The sequence below is a fragment of the Sinohyriopsis cumingii genome, chromosome 16 (genome assembly GCF_028554795.1).
Source record: "Sinohyriopsis cumingii isolate HCF-2022 chromosome 16, ASM2855479v2, whole genome shotgun sequence".
In the NCBI taxonomy this organism is placed as follows: domain Eukaryota; kingdom Metazoa; phylum Mollusca; class Bivalvia; order Unionida; family Unionidae; genus Sinohyriopsis; species Sinohyriopsis cumingii.
Window position 1 is genome coordinate 58,912,607 of NC_142976.1, and position 21,654 is coordinate 58,934,260.

At 36.6% G+C, this 21,654-nt stretch overlaps 1 protein-coding gene across 2 annotated transcripts in view; it reads right to left on the reverse strand.

The window, feature by feature from the left end:
- The window catches only part of LOC149780498 (putative leucine--tRNA ligase, mitochondrial), a 123,018-nt gene that overhangs the window by 72,700 nt on the left and 28,664 nt on the right, over positions 1-21,654 (reverse strand). Inside the window, exons 1-5 of one of the 2 annotated variants that reach the window (XM_089937462.1) lie at positions 19,095-19,253; positions 12,220-12,382; positions 9,196-9,288; positions 6,871-7,002; positions 1,404-1,495 (exon numbers count right to left, since the gene is read on the reverse strand). In XM_089937462.1, the coding sequence (XP_089793588.1) occupies positions 1,404-1,495; positions 6,871-7,002; positions 9,196-9,288; positions 12,220-12,333 (431 nt within the window). In that variant the 5' untranslated portion in view covers positions 12,334-12,382; positions 19,095-19,253. Of the gene's footprint in view, positions 1-1,403; positions 1,496-6,870; positions 7,003-9,195; positions 9,289-12,219; positions 12,383-19,094; positions 19,254-21,654 lie in introns of those variants that run through there. The other variant, XM_089937463.1, reaches the window with a different exon arrangement.

A 21,654-nucleotide genomic window follows, 5' to 3' on the forward strand; every position in this document is an offset into this window, starting at 1 on the left:
GGACCACTATATATATATATCAGTTGTAGATTTACCTGGTAATGGAGCTACCCCAGACAAATTTATAACGAAATGTGTCTGGCCCAAAAAACTTTACTAATGAGTTTGATAAAAATGGATGAGGCCATTCTGAAGATAATATTTTAAATTAGTTTACCGTATGGAACAAGAAGTCACCCAGAGTAAAATTTGTATAACATTTGTCCTAAGAAACAATCCTATAAAATGGGACTGAAATGGTCTTGTGTTCCAGAGTAAATGTTTTCCAGACTGACTGATATGGAAGCCATACCACTGCAAAGGGAGTCACCCAATGTTCAATACAGCATGTCTACAGAAACATTCATACCAAGTCTGATCCAAACTGGACCAATGGATTGTTAAGAAGTTGAAAACAATAATGTTCATGGACAATGAATGGTGGGTGATACATAATGGACAATAAACACTGGACACAGGGTCAAACTATGAACTCACTTGACCATTCTCCATAACATGTCCAAAATATTGACCAACTGCCCATTAATAACTGCCTCTCTTATAGACGCATGGTTGGATACCCCTAAATGACATTTACATTTTCATTTCCTTTAAGTCGTCTCCCATAAGTAGCCAATATTTTTGGATTTCAAGTTGTGATAAAATGAGAAACTGCACTGTGCTGATTGACATGGTATTATTTACTTGCCAAAATTTTTATCTCATGACTAATGTTGTTGTTGTTGTTGTTGTTCTAGGGTTTAATGCCATTTTTCAGCACAAGATAGGCTATACATGGCGGCCAGTATAACTGGTGGAGGAAGAACCCTGGAAAACCTAGGGAAGAACCACCGACCCACGAGAAGCTACTGGCAGGCCTCATGACTAATGAAATATCAGTTACGTATTTTTGTTGCTCTTGTTTTATCTGTCGATATAATGGAAGGATTTGATTTTACCACTCATTCTGTTCCAGCACACCTGTAAATTCTACCTTTAAAAATGTTAGACTATACATCCCATTTTACTTTTGTGAACTAATGTGTCCAATAATGGCGTTTAATACAACTTGCACTTTAAATTTATCAATTTGAAATTAAATTCAATCTTTTGCATGAGTTTAATTTGTGTACCATTCTGCATACTAGAAGAAATATGGGGGACAGACTTTAATGGATACATGTAAGCATCAATTACATTAGTCTTTTTACAATGTTTTTCTTTGCCACCCATTTCATTAGGAGCACAAATCCAAATTATTATTTGCTAGTATATTTTCACAGCCTTTTAAGATTGTGCTCTTGGGAAGAAAAAAATTCCAATGGAATGACTATCTGTGCTGGAACAATCAATTTGTAATATGCTTAGATGAAAATATTCAACTGGTTATATACAACATCTATTAACATGTCTGTATCACTTGCCTGTATGTCCATTTGTCTGGCAACTCCCCTCGATCAATGGCAGCATTCTCAGCAGGCAAACCAAAGGCATCCCATCCCATAGGATGTATCACCTGCCAAATAGTAATCAATTCATCAATGCAATAATCAATACAACTCCAAGCATACATCTGGAGCAATACAATAATCAATACAACTCCAAGCATATACCTGGATCAGTGCAATAATCAATACAACTTGAAGCATAAAATAGGAGCAATGCAATAATCAATACAACTCCAAGAATACACCTGTAGCAATGCAATAATCAATACAAATCCAAGCATATATCAGAAGCAATGCAATAATCAATACAGCTCTAAGCATATACCTGGAGCAATGCTACACAAGTATTTAAACTTTTGTGACTTGCTCCTTAGCAAAACATCTAAGTATTGACCTGTGTTGCTAAGAGTGTGAATACAGTTTTCCCAAATGTAGTCATCTCAATAAATTTGCTAAAATTCCATGATCATAAAAAGCATTTATAGTTATTTATGTTTCTCCAAGAATACTCACTCGACCACAGGAACATCAGAAAGAAGCTTCACTACCTCTCGAATCTAGTAATCATGGGGAAAAACAAATGTCAGATAGACAAAGAGGAGAAGCTCTTCCCAATTCTTCCCTTACCTTCCCTCACCACTACTGGATGGTTACAGTTTTTACCAGTTTCTTTTGCTTGAGCAACACCTCCATGATGCTTGTATTTGTGGGGTGGGTGGGAGGGTTTAATGGTAATGTAATTGGGTAGGTTTTCTCAGAGAAACATAATTTACTAAAACATTGCATTCTCCTCAATCCTCAATCACATTAACATTAGGAGAATAAGTCATTGGAAGATGGAATGCTGAGCATCCTACCTCAACCATGGCCACCTTTAAGGGAATAAGGATTCTTCTCTGAGGGTAAGCTACATGCCAAATATCAGAACAGCACAAATGACAGTCACCTAAGCCTTGATAACAGTGCCTGGTAAGGAGAAAGGAAGCAAATGACCTTCCTGCTAAAGCAAAATCACTGGACAAATCCAGCAAAAGTGCTGTTCTACACCTGTGGTAAGGCTGTGCTGATTTTCACAAAGTATGGCAATGGTCCGGGATGCAGCCACCTGACCTATCAGATTAAATTCTTGCCTCAGTGAAGCTTGATCATACAGGAAAAAGTCCGAGAATGCTGACTGTGCATGCCAACCAACTGCATCTATTATGTCTCAGATCACCAAATTCCATTCAAATGTGATGTTTGTAGAGATAGCTCTAATTTCATGAAATGAAATTTTCTTGGGGCATACTTGATCTCTTGAGATCTCAGAATATGCCAAGCATATTATCCCCCTTAGCCATCATGCTAGAGTTGGTGTGGTTACATCCTCTTTGCCTTGCATGGCTGGATGAAAGAGGTGTTGTTAGACCCCCATATACTATTCTGTAGTGTTTCAGCGCAGACCAGATACAGCATCAGTGTCTCCCTAGGCTCATTGATGGAGGAGAGGGGACAGATGAACACTTTCATTGCCCACTGACAGAAGCCTTCGCTATGAAGCCTGGCAGCATCATTATGATCACGGAATCATCTTTTCTGAAATGTAGACAGTTTGGGTCAACAAAAAGGACATGCAACTGACTGACCTGTCATGCTAAAACAAGAGCTATCAAGAAACATGCTTTGTATGATAGCAGATTCAAGGATTTGCTGGCTGTAGGCTCAAACTGATTTGAATTGAGTTGCATCAGTACTAATGATAAATTCCATCTGGATAACAGGGTGAGTGATTATGGCTTATACATTAGAAATCGGCTAAAAGAGCTTATAAATCTTAATCATGACCTAATATCTGACCAATAATTATGATGCCTGAATGTGAGATCACAGAGCAGATGCCTGAATGTGAGATCACAGAGCAGTTGCCTGAATGTAAGATCATGGAGCAGATGATTGAATGTGAGATCACATAGCAGATGCCTGAATGTGAGATCACACACCAGATGCCTGAATGTGAGATCACACACCGCATGCCTAAATGTGAGATCACACAGCAGATTCCTGAATGTGAGATCATACAGCAGATGCCTGAATGTGAGATCATACAGTAGATGCCTGAATGTGAGATCATGGAGCAGCAGCATTCAAACATAGTTGGGATGGAGTTTTCTCCTTGAAACTAAAGGATATAATTAGCCAACAGTAGGACTGAGACACTCAAATGACTGAAGCTGTTGCAATTCCACCATTGACTGAAACCCTGCCACTTCCTCTCATCCACCTTAGCTGGTAAGATTCCCTCCATGACAGAAAACATAAATTCTTTTCTTTATAAAACTCTTGACAAAACCCAGATGTGAAGGAATAGCCTGCAACTGTGTGAAGGAGTAGTCTGCAACAGTGGCCATTTGATTTTTCCTAGTTACATCTATCACTTGATCAAGCAGATCATTCACCCAGGAGCCACTGACTTGTTAATTAATTTTGGGTAAGAAGACTGGTGGGGGGATGGCAGGCATAGTCTCAAAATCTCCTTCCAATTCCCAATCAACTGACTGTATATCCATCTGGCACAGGTGAGATAAAGGTGGGTAGTTTGTGAACCCACCTCATTACATACAGATCTTATCCACAGCCCATGCCTCTGATATGAGACAGGTGACATGAAGGTGGGTAGTTTGTGAATCTACATGTTACATAAAGATCTATCATCAGTGACCCAAAGTGTACAAATCCACTGAATGATTAATGGATGATGAACCTGAACCCTTTTGACAATGAATCAGCCATGGCATTCAGCCTACTGAAAATAAGTCTGATCTGGACCATTACATTCTAAAAACATCCTAAACCATTACACATTGATCTGGTTATCTCATCCCCTGCTCACCCACTCCTATTTGTGGAGATATCATTGGTTCCTATTGAAATGAAATGCTTTTACTATGGCCTTCATTTCTAGAATGTTGATATGGATAGATCACTATTCTGGTCACCGTATGACACTGACCATTGGTGAAATTGGCCTACAGATGGGCTCCTCAACTGTATTTGAGTTGCTGTTTTATTCCATATAGAAGTGTTGTTATTGTTGTTGTTGTTGTTGATATAGGGTTTAATGCCATTTTTCAGCACAAGATAGGCTATACATGGCGGCCAGTATAATTGGTGGAGGAAGAACCCTGGAAAACCCCGGGAAGAACCACCGACCCACGATAAGCTACTGGCAGGCTTTCTCACGTACCAACGTTAGCCGAGCCTGAGACTCGAACTCATGCAGACACAGGTGAGATGGCAGTGATTTGTAACAGTGAGCGCTTTAGACCACTCAGCCACTATACAGAAGTGCAAAACATCCACAATGAGAAAGTTTGGTCAAGATATGTGATGCAGAACTAATGTTATTTTACAAAAACCATTTTTCTTAATTCAGTCTAAGTGATCTTGACCCTTGACCTTCGAAAAATTGTATCAAAAAAACATCTGTTGAAATGAGAGAAAAGAAAGGAGACAAGATCTGTCCAGAATTAAGTATGCAGCCTCCTGCACCAGTTGATGCATGTGTTGTTTCAGCATATCTAATTGTATCATCAAAGTTATCCATATCTGGCTCCCCCACATCTGCCATGATGATAGTGGCAGTAGGCTAAGTCCATCTAACTTAAGGTAAGTGAGGTGGGTGGGCCCCTACAAGGTTTGCAAGGAGTTCTGTATTTAGATGGATAATTAAAACATCATTATTAATCTTGTGTGATTTTCCCCTCTTCATTTTGTCTTTTGTCGACTTCTGAGGCATCATATACCAGAAGGCTTTCAGCCATAACTTACATGCTGCAAGAGGAAGAAGATGTACATTTCATACATGCAAGTGTTATGACTCTGTGGTGTTAAACTAAGTAACATAAAAGAGCGAAAGCAACAAGTTTTGTCAAATTCAACAAATAATTTATTTCCCTATAATACAAAGTGAAAATTAAATCCTGAATAGTTCTAAAAGTTCTATCACAAGTCCAAAAGTATAGAGTATTCCAAATGAATTCTACTGGGGTTCCCAATAAATTCCAATCTTGAATCTGCTGATATACCAAAAGCATGGAATAGTTTTGATGTGCTACAAATCTTGATATAACACAATGATATCCAAAATGTCTTTCAGTGAATTCAAACTAATCCCAGAACAGCGATTTAGTCCACACGTAATGATGACCACTTTGTCATTACAATGAATAATTAAAATAAATTCATCTCAAAATTTAACTGAAACACATCTAAATGACTGATTCCACAATAAATGTTAAGATAGGAATAAATAATTCTGATGTAAACAACCTTAATATAAAAACCTAAGACACAATAAAAGGACCAGAATGGAGGTAAAAAGTTCATTTTCAGGACATTCTAAGTTGTAAACAAGGTCAGGTTTTCTTTTACTTAAATTTTAGAAAAGAACGTGACAAACACCAGGAAGACCAGGAATTCACAAGAGGAAAACCAATGTCCTGAACTTGAATCCAAATATATATGTTTGCCTACAAGTAATAATTATCTTAAAATATAATCTACCATTAGAGACAATAATTAGCTATGGAATATGTTATTTACAAAATGATCCTTTTAACCTATATGGACAAACACCAACACAAAATACAAATTAAATATATATTTAACACAAGGTATAACTCATGTGTGTCTTCCCTGGCTTCAAATTTCTTGCATTTGTTGAACTTAGTAGACACAATTAACTGAAATGATAAAATAACTGAAACAAAACAGATAAATTAACACCTCAGTGTCTTAATAATTCAATAAAATAACACCCATCAGTAGCAAGGTGAGTAAACAAAGGCATTTTGCATGACACATTTAATCGCAACATGAATCAACTATAGCATTGTACCATGCAACCAATTTTTTTAAAAAGGGTGTAGTACTTAGCAAGATGAGTCTTGGTATAGCAGCATGTATACAGGATACAAAAAAAGCTGGTTCTGACTAAACCTAAGACAATAAAATGTGTAATGTAGGTCACAGTGATTGTCTAGTTTGATTATTATATCATGAGCTTGACCAAAAACACCTTCAAAAGCAAAACTACCCAAAGTTAGTGAATCATGAGATAGGGATCACAATGACTTTTCAAAATACATCCCCTCACCAAGTTCCATGACTCCAAGTGTAACAGTATGCATGCTGTATGAAAAACACATGAGCGAAACCTAACTAAAATTGTGCAGATAGTGTACATGTAAATCAGACTGCTAGATGTAGGAACTACAAAATATGCGATCCAAGCTCTTGCCATGAATGTAAGGCTAAAATTGAGATCATACATTAGTATACGCTTATTATATACACGGACAAAAGCTGATGCTGAGAGTAGTAAATTAGCTCTTCTTGATTTTCTTGATGTGAGCTAAAAGAATTACTTTCAAATAAAAAGTTCCACAACTCTGCATATTCTCACCTGCCTTCCTCTCAGTCTGTGATAACGGGCCATTGCGTCACTGATGGTGTACACACGGACATGACCCATGTGCAGCTGACCACTGGGGTATGGAAACATCGACAGAACATAAAACTTTTCTCGATCATCAGCCTAAAATATAGTAAATCTTGATCAAAATTCACTGACAGAGTTTAAAGTGAACAAATGCCTATCATGGAAATGTTTATGATCAATTTGACTTAAACTGCATTGTTGACTCAGAGATTCTGCACACAAAGAAATGACCAGCTTTAAATGATAATATAGCACTCTGATATTATCTTACCTTTTTGTTGAACAAATCTGGTTAACAGACTGTTTTTACAGAGATGATTTAACATCTGAATTAAGTTATATTCTAAACTATTAACCTTTATCATTGCATTCTGTTATGACCTTAATTAGGTATACTGATATCAATTGTCCACTGCAGATACCATCATTGACTGAAATATCTTAAAAATTAATTACTTTTCTGTATTTTCTGATAAATGGTGTACATGTATTACTGAAAATGATCAATTTTCTGAATAATGTTTGGAAAATTTATATCTTTAGCGTCGGGGTAGGTAATCTAGGCTGCATAATATTCTTACTAGGCAATAAAGAACACCTGCATGATCCTGTTTGATATTCTTTTACAAATAAAGAGGTTAGTTATATTTCTGGTATTTTTTTTGCTTTTTGTTTGTAAAACCATGGCAGGTTGCTAGTGATATTGCTCATAGGTCTTGGTAAAAACTTAGTCTATGAAGATGACCCAGTTCTAACAGAAATATTGTTTCATAACATAAAGATGGTATCTGACAACCAAATGTGTCACCAAAAATATATACTTGAATTTGTATTATCTTACTTCTGAAAATCTGGGAGATAACCCATATTTTCCTTCAAAATGGTATGATGTGATCTCAACACCAAAACTGTATTATGGCAATCATTGTTCTAAATATGCAATGGAGCCAAATCACTTCGTCCTGTTCAGGATTTAAAATGTGGAATGCCATTATCTGAACTCCAGTTAATAGGTATGAAGACCAAACTGGCCAATTCTAGAAAGTGATCCATCAAAGAAATTAACTATGAATAAGATTGAAACTATGGTATCTTGTGTCAGAGATGTTTACCACTTCATCAGAAATAAATGTTTGAATGTGTTTTTTGGACTTTTTTAACACAGTTTTAACAACATGAGTCATATCACTAGTATGTCTACAGTGTGGCAGTTTATAGTGATGTCTAGCACAGGGGTATCAAGTCGTATTCATGTGGCATTATGTCTCACCCAGTCAAATTATCCTGATACCAGGCCAACCAGTCCTAACATTAACCTCTTAATGCAGTGGCCCAAGCGAGGCAGCTGCAAGTACCATTTTTAAAGTCTTTGGTATGACTTGGCCAGTTTAAGAAATAAAAGTAAACCCAGTTTATGGAAAAGGGGAAAACAAAGATTATAATCTACATACATATTAAAATACTTTATATCACAAAAGTTAATCCACCTTAATAGGAATAGGAACTGGTGTTCAAGAGTTCTCCACCTCATTTGTACACTTTCCAGCCATAAATATAAAAGAAGGCTGCAACCACATGTCAGCTTGATGTGGTAAATATAGAAGGCTGCAACCACTTGTCAGCTTGATGTGGTAAATATAGTAGGCTGCAACCACTTGTCATGCTTGATGTGGTAAATATAGAAGGCTGCAACCATAGGTCAGCTTAATGCAACATTGATAACTTTGATTTTACAGGTACAATTATTTCTGCCAAATATTAAATATTAAGGAGTGATTCTCCTTTACCATTACCTTTAACATGCTTGCAACTTGCTTGTTTAGAAAGATGCTTGATTACAAGTCACAGAGAACGTCAGCTGTGTGTATTGCCATGTACTGACAACACAATCAATTGTTGCTAGACTTCTTACTTACCCTAAGTGCAAGCCATCTACAAGTTTTGTCAAGGCAGGTAACAGAGAAACTCAAGTTAATCTGCAGAAATGAAACTGGCAGCAGATGGATGGATGGACTGTCAGAAAGACAACACAGTACACTTTACCTAATGATGCGAACATAAAAAAATGAGCCATCTAGTTGTAGCTTCAAAACTATTTCTTTTTGATACCCCGATATTATTAAATCTATTACCAACACAAAACTTTTCATCAATATTACATATGGACCCAAAACTGTATTCTTTCAAAGTTCCTTCTAATAAAAAAAAAGAGAAGCTGAATTTCTAACAAAATTACATTAATCTTGAATTAAATCAATGCACTGTAACTGAATCTGTTCTTTGACAAACCTCTGTAGGTGATGCTGTAGATGTGCAGCTTGTGATCTTTGGCCTCCAATATTCTTCAATTTCTCTTTTAACTTTGGTATTTAAGCATTTCTCCTGCAGAAAAAAAGTTTCAAAAATTAACAGTACACTGCAACCCTGTTCATCTGAAATTCTTTTTTGGGGGAGAGATGATAAATCAACAGCAACTTTAATTAATTTTATGGATGTTGTATTGCATAAATCTAAAGACCCAGCAAGCATTGATATTTCTGTAAGAACACTAAAACTAGTTCACAAATCCATTAATTTAATTACCACTGAAAATTACACTTTTCATCAAACAAGAATTCATACCAACAATAATACATGAATTCACACCAATCTGAATGAAATCTGTTGAGATAAATCAAGACATACTGGGGCACCCCACAAAAAGTGCTTCATTACAACACAATTTTGATATACAGCTCTCCCTCAATATAAGTAGTTGGTGTCCATCACCAGTGACCACGTTACACACCGTCAGGCACAACAGAATCTTCTCAACGAGGGTAACAGCAATGAATCTTTAATAAGAAAAAATGGGAGGTCCAACCAAATCAGTAACACATGCATGAACGTATGTGTTGCCCACAGACTTTTTAAACAGCAAAGTGTTCCAATGAAAAACAATAAATCAAATTCAAAGGAGAGAAGTGGTAATGGGAAATCCACAGACCTGTGTCAATATTTTGCAGACCTGTGTCAATATTTTGATGCTGATGCATGTACATATACAACTATAACTTGTGCTATAAACATGCAACTTGATTGTCTCAGAAGGTATGCAAAATTTTTATTCAATGGCTTGCTGGTAACCATTTATCCACAGAGAAACTTCAGACAGTCCTAACTTGTAAAATATCATTGCACTATGGGTTTGATCATTTGCTCAAGCTGTATCTTCAAAGGCTACAAATATATGTTTTGGTGCGCTGCAGCCATGTTGGGTACTTTTTTGCCTTGTAAACTGAACATGAAGAAAACTGGCTGACATCCAGTTTGTGGTGTGAGAAACAACAGTGTTGATGTGGTTCCAAACTGTATCGGCTATAACAAATGGTCTTCTGTGGTCACTGAATGGATTAACACGGGCATTCACTATGTTAATGTTGACAATACTGCCATCATGTCAAACTGAATTGTTGATGGTACCCTAATGGGTTAATCTTATGGACATCTCTGCCAAACCTTAATATATGACTATGGGGAATTGCACAGAAAAATTAATCGAGCTCAGTGAAGTTGTAATCGATGCTGTGCAAAGCCAAGGTTAACATATGGGTTTGTACTTTATATACAGGTGATAGTAGCACCAGGTCTGGCAGGTAGATCAGAGGGTTGTGGATTTATGAATGCATCCAGAGCAAGTTGATTATGGATATATGGTTAATCTGATTCCTTATGAAACATCATAGATGGGGAGCCTAGCGAGACAGCTGTTAGTACCATTTTTGCAAGTCTTTGGTATGACTCGGCCGGAGTTCAAACCCACGACCTCCCGCTTCCTAGACAGATGCTCTAACCACTAGGTCACCAGAGAGGTCAATTCTAGTTTTAATGGTCTGAGGTCCCTAGCTATGTACAAATAATACTGAAAATCTTAACTGCTGCAATCTACCATCACAGATGCACCGGTGTTCCACAAAATACTGGGTGCATCTTTGAAATCTGACATTGTTTTTACTTATTCAATATTGGTTATGTTTACCTTTTTGGTGGCACTGTCGCTCATGTCCACACAATCCACTTCCTTGCAATCAATGAATTGGTTGTACACTGAGTGGCTTCACTGACTATATTACCAACCATGGCTGGCATTGTTGCTATCAATGGAAGTGCAACCGTTTTTGGTGGTGATTGAGTCAAAGAATGTTCAGTAGACCAAGTGTGTCAATGCCACAAAATATCATTAACATCTTGCAAATGTCCTGGCTCAATTTAGGCATGTGTAAGTATCATTGTTTCAGCCTCAATAATATATTCTCACAGGCTTGTCTGGTATTCAAGCATCACATCATCATACTCGTTAAGATTATTTGCATTTGGTTCAATGTCATCAATGGTACGGGCATCATTCATTGTGGAAAAATAATAAATGTTGAATGATAATGACACCTTCAATGGCAAAAAATTCCTTGAGTATATCATAAAATGGCTGACCATCTACAGCCAGTACAATCACATACAACTGATCCCATATTAACCATTTTATGATGTTCATAAGTGCCAGTTGACATGCCTCCATGACAGATATGAAAAGCATGTTCCTAAGTGCCAGTTGACATGCCTCTCTGACAAATGTAAAAAGCATGTTCGTAAGTGCCAGTTGACATGCCTCCATGACAGATAAGAAAACATGTTCATAAGTGCCAGTTGACATGCCTCCAAGACAGATATGAAAAGCATGTTCATAAGTGCTAGTTGACATGCCTCTACACCAATTATGAAAAGTATGGTCAGTTGACATGCCGCTCTGACAAATGTGAAAAGCATGTTCATAAGTGCCAGTTGACATGCATCTATGACAGATATGAAAAGCATGTTCATAAGTGCCAGCTGACATGCCTCTCTGACAAATGTAAAAAGCATGTTCATAAGTGCCAGTTGACATGCCTCTCTGACAAATGTGAAAAGCATGTTCATAAGTGCCAGTTGACATGCCTCCATGACAGATAAGAAAAGCATGTTCATAAGTACCAGTTGACATGCATCTATGACAGATAAGAAAAGCATGTTCATAAGTGACAGTTGTCCTGCCTCCATGACAGATACAAAAAGCATATTCAAAACTGCCTCAATACCAATTATGAAAAGCAGTCCCAGTTGACATGCCTCTCTGAAAAATGCAAAAAGCATGTTCATAAGTGCCAGTTGACATGCATCTATGACAGATAAGAAAAGCATATTTGTCTTCAAGTCCTAGCTGATATGCCTTTATGTCAGATATGGAAAGAAAAGTAAGTCTACTGTCCATTTTACTTTCACTGTTTGAAAAGTACATACCCATATTCCTGTTTTACTATAAACTGAACGCCAGATCAATTGCCATGACAACTCAGTGCAGGACCTTCTCAGGCAGCAGAGAGCGGACCATGTAACTGGTTTGTAGGACATCATTTTCCTGACTAATGCTCACTTGACCAGTCTTCAGTGAAATGTTCAAACTCTGTACAATTACAAATAAATTTTATATGAAACAACAATAAGTTCAGAGAGTGAATGTTGACAATAAAGAAATGGTTTCAAAAATGATAGCTATAACAATATGTCCCTACAATCAATTGCAAAGGTTTACATGACAAAAAGAATAGCCTGCTTACAGCTGTATGATACTTCTCTTGAACTCCTCATAAAACAGCAGTACACTGTACTGTGTTTATACCGTATTCCAGACCACTGTTTAATAATTTTCTGTGTAGGCATTACAGTAAAACCTGTCTTGAGAGACCGGTCCTATGAAAGACCAAATGTTTTGAGGATCATCATCTCCATCACAGATTTATTGATTACCGCATATACTCGTGTATCAGCCCATTTGTGTATAAGTCGACCCCCCTCCAAACTGAACAGGTATAAAAACTGAAAAGTACATGACCCATGAATAAGCCAACCCTCGACTCCGAGACATCACAGGATGCACGAGGTAAGTTTTAAATGCATTATTTAGACAAACTTACTTTAACGAAAATTACACCTATACTTATCTCGAGCGTGTGTGTGATTTAGATTTTTAACGTAGCTTTAACAATTTTTCAGTCATATTGCTACAATGTCTGCAGTGTGGCAGTTAATAGTAATGTCTAGCACTGGGGCATCATGCCGCAGATATATAGCATAATGTCCCACCCAGTCATATTATCCTGACACCAGGCAGACCAGTCCTAACACTAACCTCTTAATGCTGAGCGCCAAGCGAGGCAGCTGTTTGTACCATTTTCGTAAGTCTTTGGTATGACTCAGTCAGGAAATGAACCCTCAACCTCCTGCATCCAAGGCAGATGCTCTAACCACTAGGCCAGCGAAGCGGTCTACGTATCTCGAGGATGGAATGCCTGATTATTAAAAAGAAATGGTATAAATTTGTTTGAAAAGTAATTTACATGTATTTAATTTTCTGTTTTCTTATTGTTTGTGTCTAATTCAGATGTGTGTATAATTTGATCAAACGATGACAAGAATTTAGCAATCACGAGTTGCTGTAATACTACCTCTCCCTTTTGACTCGATTATTGTTTGTTTATGCATTATTGCATTGGACATTTTATATCAGTGCACCAGTAATTACATTTACACCTTGCCTGAATTTGTAAATACCTAACTCATTAAACTGTAATCAAAGTATGACAACACAACTAACAACAATACGGTTCGATTCAACACTCACAATTAGGCTACTGAACATATTTACACAAAGGTACACTGCATATACATTGTAGTTTTGAACATGCACTGAATGAAGTACATTCCGCTGAATGAATTACATCCCTTGGAGTCGAATCATGGGCACCACTGCGACAAACTTAAATAATATCTCCAAAATACAATAATGAAGTTTAGAAATAATGCTTCCAAAATTATGCTATACTATAAAAGCTGAGTAGTAATTTGCTTGATGTAAGTGACCTTACACCATACCTGCCAACTTTCATGACAGGGAAAAAAACTCCAGACTTTTTGGGTCGCTCCATGCCTACCTCCTGATTTCAAATCATCTTCCAATTTTTGCAGAGAATTCCTGATTATTATATTATATCTTTTTTTTAAGTCCTACATGTTTTGTTGCATCACCTGTGAATTACTGTTGTGACAAAATAATTACTTTACGAGAAAGAATTCGCTTCTTCACTAAATAGAATGTTAAGTTTAAACCTCTAAAATACAAAATAAAAAAATAAACCAAAACAAAAAATAAACCACAACAATAAAATCGTCGACAATTATTTTCAATCCCAAGAATGATTAACACAAATGCTGAAACTCCATGTGCTATAGCACCATTTCCACCAAAGAAACTTACATGAGTGAACATCTGGCATTTTTATACTGGATATAGCAACGTTAATTACCATTGTGAAATTAAAAGAAGGAATGAAAATGCATACCATGCAGCAAATGTGTCATCAAAAAACTAATTCAGAATACATCTGTTTTACAGCAAACAATACTAAATGCCTTGTAAGTTGACAAAAAAGGAATAAGGTCAGATATACAAGGGGAAAATAGCTGCCACACGTACGGTACCGTAAGGCTGCCTGTTTATGTACCTTTTGCTCAACAAAATTGGGAATCCTTTATTTGTCAATCAATTGCTGGTGCTTACATAACACACAGTAGTGTAGAACATAGTTTCTTTGACGGAGGGCCAGTAAATTTCACAAAATAGCTGCATCGACATCATAAGGATTAACTTTTAGTCACGCAGGCTTTCTTGCTTGTTTATTTAAGACTAACCTTTGGCTATTGTGCATTTTGGCCATAGCTGACCAGAATATGAAAACAGAGCTTGTCCTGGGGGAAAATAGGGCACGTCACAGGGAGAAACAACGACTCTTTTTGTAAATTTCACGCATATTGGACCAGAAAGATCGATCAATATTTAGTGCAAACAAGACTTTAAAAATGCATTCTGCAATGGCATGCACAAAGCAAACAGCCCAAAAGTCCACTTTTAACTAAATTTAGAGATAAGAAGGAATTATGGATAAAACCGAAAGATGAAACTTGCACATGGGTAAGAGAGAAAGTCACTAAGAATAAAAAATGTAAAGTTGACAGGAGAACTAGGGAATAAACTGGCAAAGAGTATGGGGGCACTGGTCCCAAATTAAATCCTTAAAGATACAAAGCTTAATCTTCAAGTACTTACACAATACATGGCTGATGGGAGAAGTGGCTCTAAGGAGACACATAATTATTAAAATACCAAAATGACATTTATGTAAAAGGACAAACTTCACTAAGTACCATGTAATAAACGAGTGTGAAAATATGAAAGAGAAGAGATTAAGAATAATTATGGAGATCTGCAAGAGAGAAAGGTACCAGAGGAACAATATACTTTTCCTAGATGGGGATTTTGATAGAAATTTATTATTAAAAGTCACAGACTATATAATAAACATTATGCTGGCTTGTGGACAGGTGATAAAAAAAATAGGTAGCCTGTAGTAACAGGACATCACATGGGAGGGGAGAGCTGGGGGAGGTGGCTTTGGTTTACAGCCCAAGTAGGAGCAGGTACCAGCCTTAGCATGGGCTGGAGCCTCGCCTCATCTTTTCACCCAAAGGAAATACAAGAGCTAAATTAGGTGTAACTTTTCAAAACTTAACAAAACACAATTATATCATTGATCCTCCTGTGCATATAATCAACTAACATCACAATATTATAGGGGAAACACACCTTCTATCTGAAAATGCTAACCCTTTCAGAAATCTCTTTCTTACAGGTAACTTAGGGGAACAGGGAACTTGAGGACTAGCAAAAGTATGGGGCATACACATTGCAGAGCTAAGTTACAAGGCACCACGCGAAGTGAACATGCCTGCAAAAGAATCTCAAAAAAACCTAGTCCAGGATATGGACAGACAGAACAGAAATACAGGGAAACAGGAATAACTAATACCAAGTTTCCCCTTACTAACTAAAAGAAATTTTAATCTTTTGAATTCAGGACCTTTCAGATATTATTGATCTGTAATAAAATTTTGATATTTGATATTGATAAAAAGCCGCTGCACTTGAATGGTTATAAAATTCCATATCACAAGAGTACAGATGATTTGAACAATTTCAAGGGGATTAGGTCCACTCAAAAGGAGAAGCATAAGGTAAATAAAGATAGTGTGGATCCCCAAAATGGGCATGGCTGATTCACCCCTGGAAAATACTTAAGAAAATGAGAACTGTCTCACAATATCATACACACTAAAACACTAGGTTTTTCTTTTATTTTGAAACAGCAAGCATTTCTCATTCAAACTAGATTCTAAATTACACGAAAGAAATTCAAAAACTAAAGAAAAAAAAAAATTTGATAGTTTCCAAATAACATTTAAAAACTTCCCTTCTTTCTTTTTTTAAAATACATACACTATTCAACGATAAGACATTGTGTGGAAATTTATGATGTTTGTTCAGCCAAAACACAAAACTAAAATTGATTGATGTTGATCTTGGTTGATCTATAATGAGACTGTTAGCCTTCATTATTACCACTTTTCATGGACATGTAAAGTTATGCTGGTTATGTGCCTTGTACAAATTAAATGTGCGTACCTTTTCATAAATATTACCTCAAGTTGTAGGACCGCTTATATCAATGAATATGAGTAACTCGTGAGTGTGTGATGCAACGTAAATGAAACCGCTATTAAGGACATGGCTGAAATGTTATCTGGAAGAATGCAATTTGGTCGAAACAATGAATAAAGCAAAATCTGCATCTGTTTGGGAATAAATAAGGATTTAGGTGATGTTATGCAGGCTTTGCACTGTGTAAGCACTGTACATTATAGTTCAGCCTGGACTCCAGAGTAAACTCAACTGGCCTGTGAATTATGAAGTCTGAAATTGGCCCATAGATAAGCCAACACCTGCTTTTCTCCAGGCCTTTATTTTTTCCTAAATTATTCGGCTTATACACAAGTATATACAGTATATAGTTTTATAACCTGTTGTGAGAGACCACCTGTCTTGAGATACCATTATATTTTGGCAGAAGAGGTGGTCGTTCAAAACAAGTTCTACTGTAATAGGGTATGGTTGGTACTAGTGATTGTTGAGTAACATGTGTAAATACCTGGACCTTTGGTTAAGTTTTGTCATCATAAACTAAACTACTGTGCAAAACCATTACTGTCTATTAGACTTATGATGACGATGACATTGGACCACTACACCTCAGAATCTATATGTTTCTTTATTATCCTAAGTGCAAGCCATCAAAAACATTTGGTGAAGAAATTTATTTTTTAGCTGGCTGAATGTTTTTAATGGCACTTTTGAAAACATTATCAGCTTATCATGCCCTTTTCCAAGAACAAACAGTGGCAGCTTACCCCAGCTGGCTTAGACAGGCACTGAACCCAAGACTCTTGCATTGCACACCTAATGCTTTAGGGGGCACTCACCAGTTATTATGTACTTTTGAGAGAGTGATGTATGTAAGGTGAAGTTGTTTGCATTTAAAACATGCACAGTGGGGAGAATGTTGGCATACCTCTGTGCTACATTAATGTAATTTGGACGATATTTCTTTGGATATTGTACTTTTGGAAATTGAACATGATCTAAGCACACTGCTAACCAAAATGACTGCTCCCTTATGCTAAAAACTCAGCCTGAATTAGTCTAAAGTACACTATCCATAGCAGCTATTAAAATAGTGAAAATCAATTTTGCCAGACTAGACAATACCAGCTTCTGAAAGTGCAATGAATGAATTACCAAATATATAAAATGTAAAAAAACAGTTATTGGCTCTTTATTATACAATTTAACTCTGAAGTTCAGGAAGTGAAAATGACCAAGTGGAGCTAGCACTTTTTAGAAAGGTGCACATCTGGAGTAAGGCCAAGCTGTATACTCTATAACCCATATTACACCCATTAATCATACACCAAAATAAAGGGAATTAAAGGTTCTTTCAATTATACTTAAGATATACAAGGTTATTTATAAATACCCAGTATAACCAGTGAAGAAAGCCAGGGAAATTCTTTTTCTTTAAAATTCAAATGCAAAATACAAAACTGTAAAGTGCTACCTTATCACCTAAGCTACCAGAACTCCTTGTCATGGAACTTAGCCTAGAACAAAAGATATTCTTCAACAACAAATTTCTTTTAGTCACAATGACCTTGACCCCAATCAAATAGGCCTCTTATATTGCTTAAGTACAAACCCTTTATAAATTCTGGTCAAGATTTTAATGTATGGAATTTTGTACAATATAATTACTGTTGCGCTATGTCAGTGGCCGATCATTTAAAAAACAAAATTATTTCAATCAAGAAAAGTTACTTTCAGCCCTGACTTTTTTTTAACCAATCTACATGCATCACCAGGCAATGGCACAGGAGTGAAATTCTAATTTTGAAGTTAGCCTCTACACCTGTTGCTGCTGCTTCCTGCCGAGTGGTCTAAAGCGCTCTCTGTTACAGATCACTGCCATCTCACCTCTGTCTGCATGGGTTTGAGTCTTGGATTCAGCCAATGTGGGTATGTCAGAAAGCTTGCCAGTAGCTTCTTGTGAGTCGGTGGTTCTTTCTGGGGGTTTTCCCGGGTTCTTCCTCCACCATTAATACTGGCCGCCATGTATAGCCTATCGTGTGCTGAAAAATGGCGTTAAACACTACAACAACAACAAAGTTGAAATTTATGTGCTACCATATGTAAGATAGGTAAATACCATGATAATATAGACTTGTTCCACCCATGGTACGGTAATCTGAGTCAGCAGCCATATGCGGTTTTATTTACATTCATGCGACTGGACTGACCGAGAATTTTTATACAAATCGATAGAGGGAAAGTCAGAAAAACTTCACAATTTGTAACAATGCAGCAATAACAGATCGATAGCAATATTAAGTACCGCGATAATACAGCGTTCCAGGCTACCTTCATCGTAGTCCTACATGTAAGACCTCGACGCTGACATTTATGTTTTGAGCGTCAAATAACGTGCTATGTCTTACACTGTAGGACTACCTTCATCGAAAATTGAGTGACCCTTATATTACCATTTAAGTTTAAGCACTGCATCTAATTTCCTAAAGTAACGGTTTTTTGTCTTGTTGTAGGGCAGATTTTTGCTTTGATTCATAAGCTTAAGATAACTTGAGGGAATATATTAGATGCATGACTTGCTTACTGATTATAGTTTAGAATTTATCTTTGCATGGTTTCACCGGTAATTGTACACAGGCGTCCATATTAGTGTTCTTGTTATCTGATGTTCTCCGTTGTAGCACCACCGTCCTCGAGAGAGCAAGACAACCGTCCTGTTGCCTCTTCCTCAAAAAAAGTATATAACTTTCTTTTTACTAAAATTAAACAAAACAAAAACAACTCACATGAATGCTACATTATTTCTTTGAAACAGCTATAGAATTAAAGCATACATCGATAAATGTCAAAAATCATATCTTAACTCCGAGCCTAGATTTAACATCATCTCCATAAATAAAACTCGAATTTTATAGGGATTATGGTAAGAGCTATGGTGTTCTCTCCTTAAAATAGCCATGGAATTAAAACATACCCAGAAAAATGTCAAAAACCCAGTCTTTTAAAATGAAAAAAAAGTATTGTTAAAAAATATTATAATAAATCATCAAAACCTTTTCTTGCGGGGTTTTGAGAAGAATCGGACTGGACAATGTTCAGGAGGTTCTTGCAGCCTCGCCGGATTTTTGTTTACGTTATCCCCTGCCCCCAACCCTTCCATATATATATATAGAGAGAGAGAGAGAGAGAGAGAGACGGTCGGAGAGGGGGTAGAGAGAGCTATCTAATATGAGAGAGAGACAGAGACAGACAGAGAGAGAATATATGGGTTTCTATGAATCAGAGTAATAGTTTTAAAACTATCTGAGAGAAGCAGTGAAAATGCTTGATCCCTGGTGGCGATACTGGATATGTAAGTATTGTTGATTTGTTTGATTTATAGGACTACGGTCACGTAACCAGTCATTAAAAACAAAGTCTGTATATTGGCGTACCAGGAAATTCTGCCCTCACCCCGCAAAACATAACTTGGTTGGGAGCCCCTTCCCAATAAAGAATAAGTTGTTCGATGGGTGTTATGACCCATACCAAGTGATCGGTCGGCTGCTGGCGGGAGAAATATATATAGACTTGGTGTGGAATGGGGATATATTACCTTAAATGCATAATATTGTCCAATAAATAAATATATATTTGATTTTACATTTGAGACAATTTTCCCTGGTAAACATATGTGGACTAAGCAAATGAAAACGGAATGATTGCCTTTACAACTTCGTCAGTGTCCATGCTTTTGGAGGACATATTGGCATCATAATTAGCTTCGTAAAAACAAGAACCTGATTTGAGTACTGTCACTCAGTAGACGGAATTAATACTGTGTTTTTTTTTGTTTTTTTTTTGTTTTTTTTGTTTTCTTTTTTTACTGGGTTTGTATTCTTCAGTTACATCAGATTTTTGTGAACTGATACTTGACCCAACGGTAACTCAGAATTAATGTTCTAAATCATTTCTGATATCGAGTTGTACGAGACAACGTTCTTTTATACTGTTTTGTGCCTTTGGTTGATTATTCATTGTTAATTAGAGGTTAGAGTTATTACCGGCATTTTCCAGTGTTACATCCCACGATCAGGGGCGTATTAACCATTAAGCAGACTAAGCGCGTGCTTAGGGCACCAGGGCCAAAGGGGGCACCACAAAGTTGAGAAACGGGTGAAAAGGAAAAAAAACGAATGAAGATTTGTAAAAAAAAAAAAATTATAAAACTAGTGCAAATTGATCATAATGTTCTGTTTCTCGATCATGGTGCATCCTAGGGTTATCTTCCCAGGTGTACGTGGAAAGGAGGGGGGCACCAAGATTTGTCAGTGCTTAGGGCACCAGTGAGCCTTAATCCGCCCCTGCCCACGGTACTTTGTCACTGTATCGGTACATTGGTGGTTGATGTCAGTGTGGAATATACGGAAATTCACGAGTTATCTTCTTACAAATTGAATGATATTAACGGCACGTTTTCATTTTGTCTGACAAAATAATTAAATTGTGTTTTTGAAAAAAGTTGTATTTATCACAAATTAATTTAGAATATTACAATTATAATTATATTTATGATCCTTTAATCACATGTTTGACACGTGTCACGTATGCCCAGTGGTGACCAAATGGAATGATCTAAAATATATCGAGGCGAAATCCCACTTTTGGACAAAATTTCGATTTAAAAAAGAACATAATTTTAAGTTATTCATACCGTATGTTACTGTTTTAGGTACATGAATTCATTTTGTAAGACTTAGACATATGTGATTTTCAGTTTGACATTTACATAAGCTTCTCGTTTCTATTATGTTAATATTTTAGCTAGTGACTTGTAGGTTGCAATATAATCGCTTCTAATTTTTTATCAGCTAGTTCTCTAATGTCAAAAACTGTTTTTCACAGGGTGTTAAATGTAGTTTAACCTTAATCACCCCACTATACAACAATTAACATTTAACATAACAAATTCATCATTGTAAGGTACTGCCCATTTCACTGGGGGGATGCAATTTTCTTTTGAGCTGAGATCATTGGTTTTCTTTTATCTCAAGATATTTTTTCAAATAACATAATAGATATAACATGTTGCATTGTTTTGTTGCTATAAATTAGTGCAAGATCGTTTTTCCTGAGGAAAATTAAAAAGAAAAGTGTCGGGCATA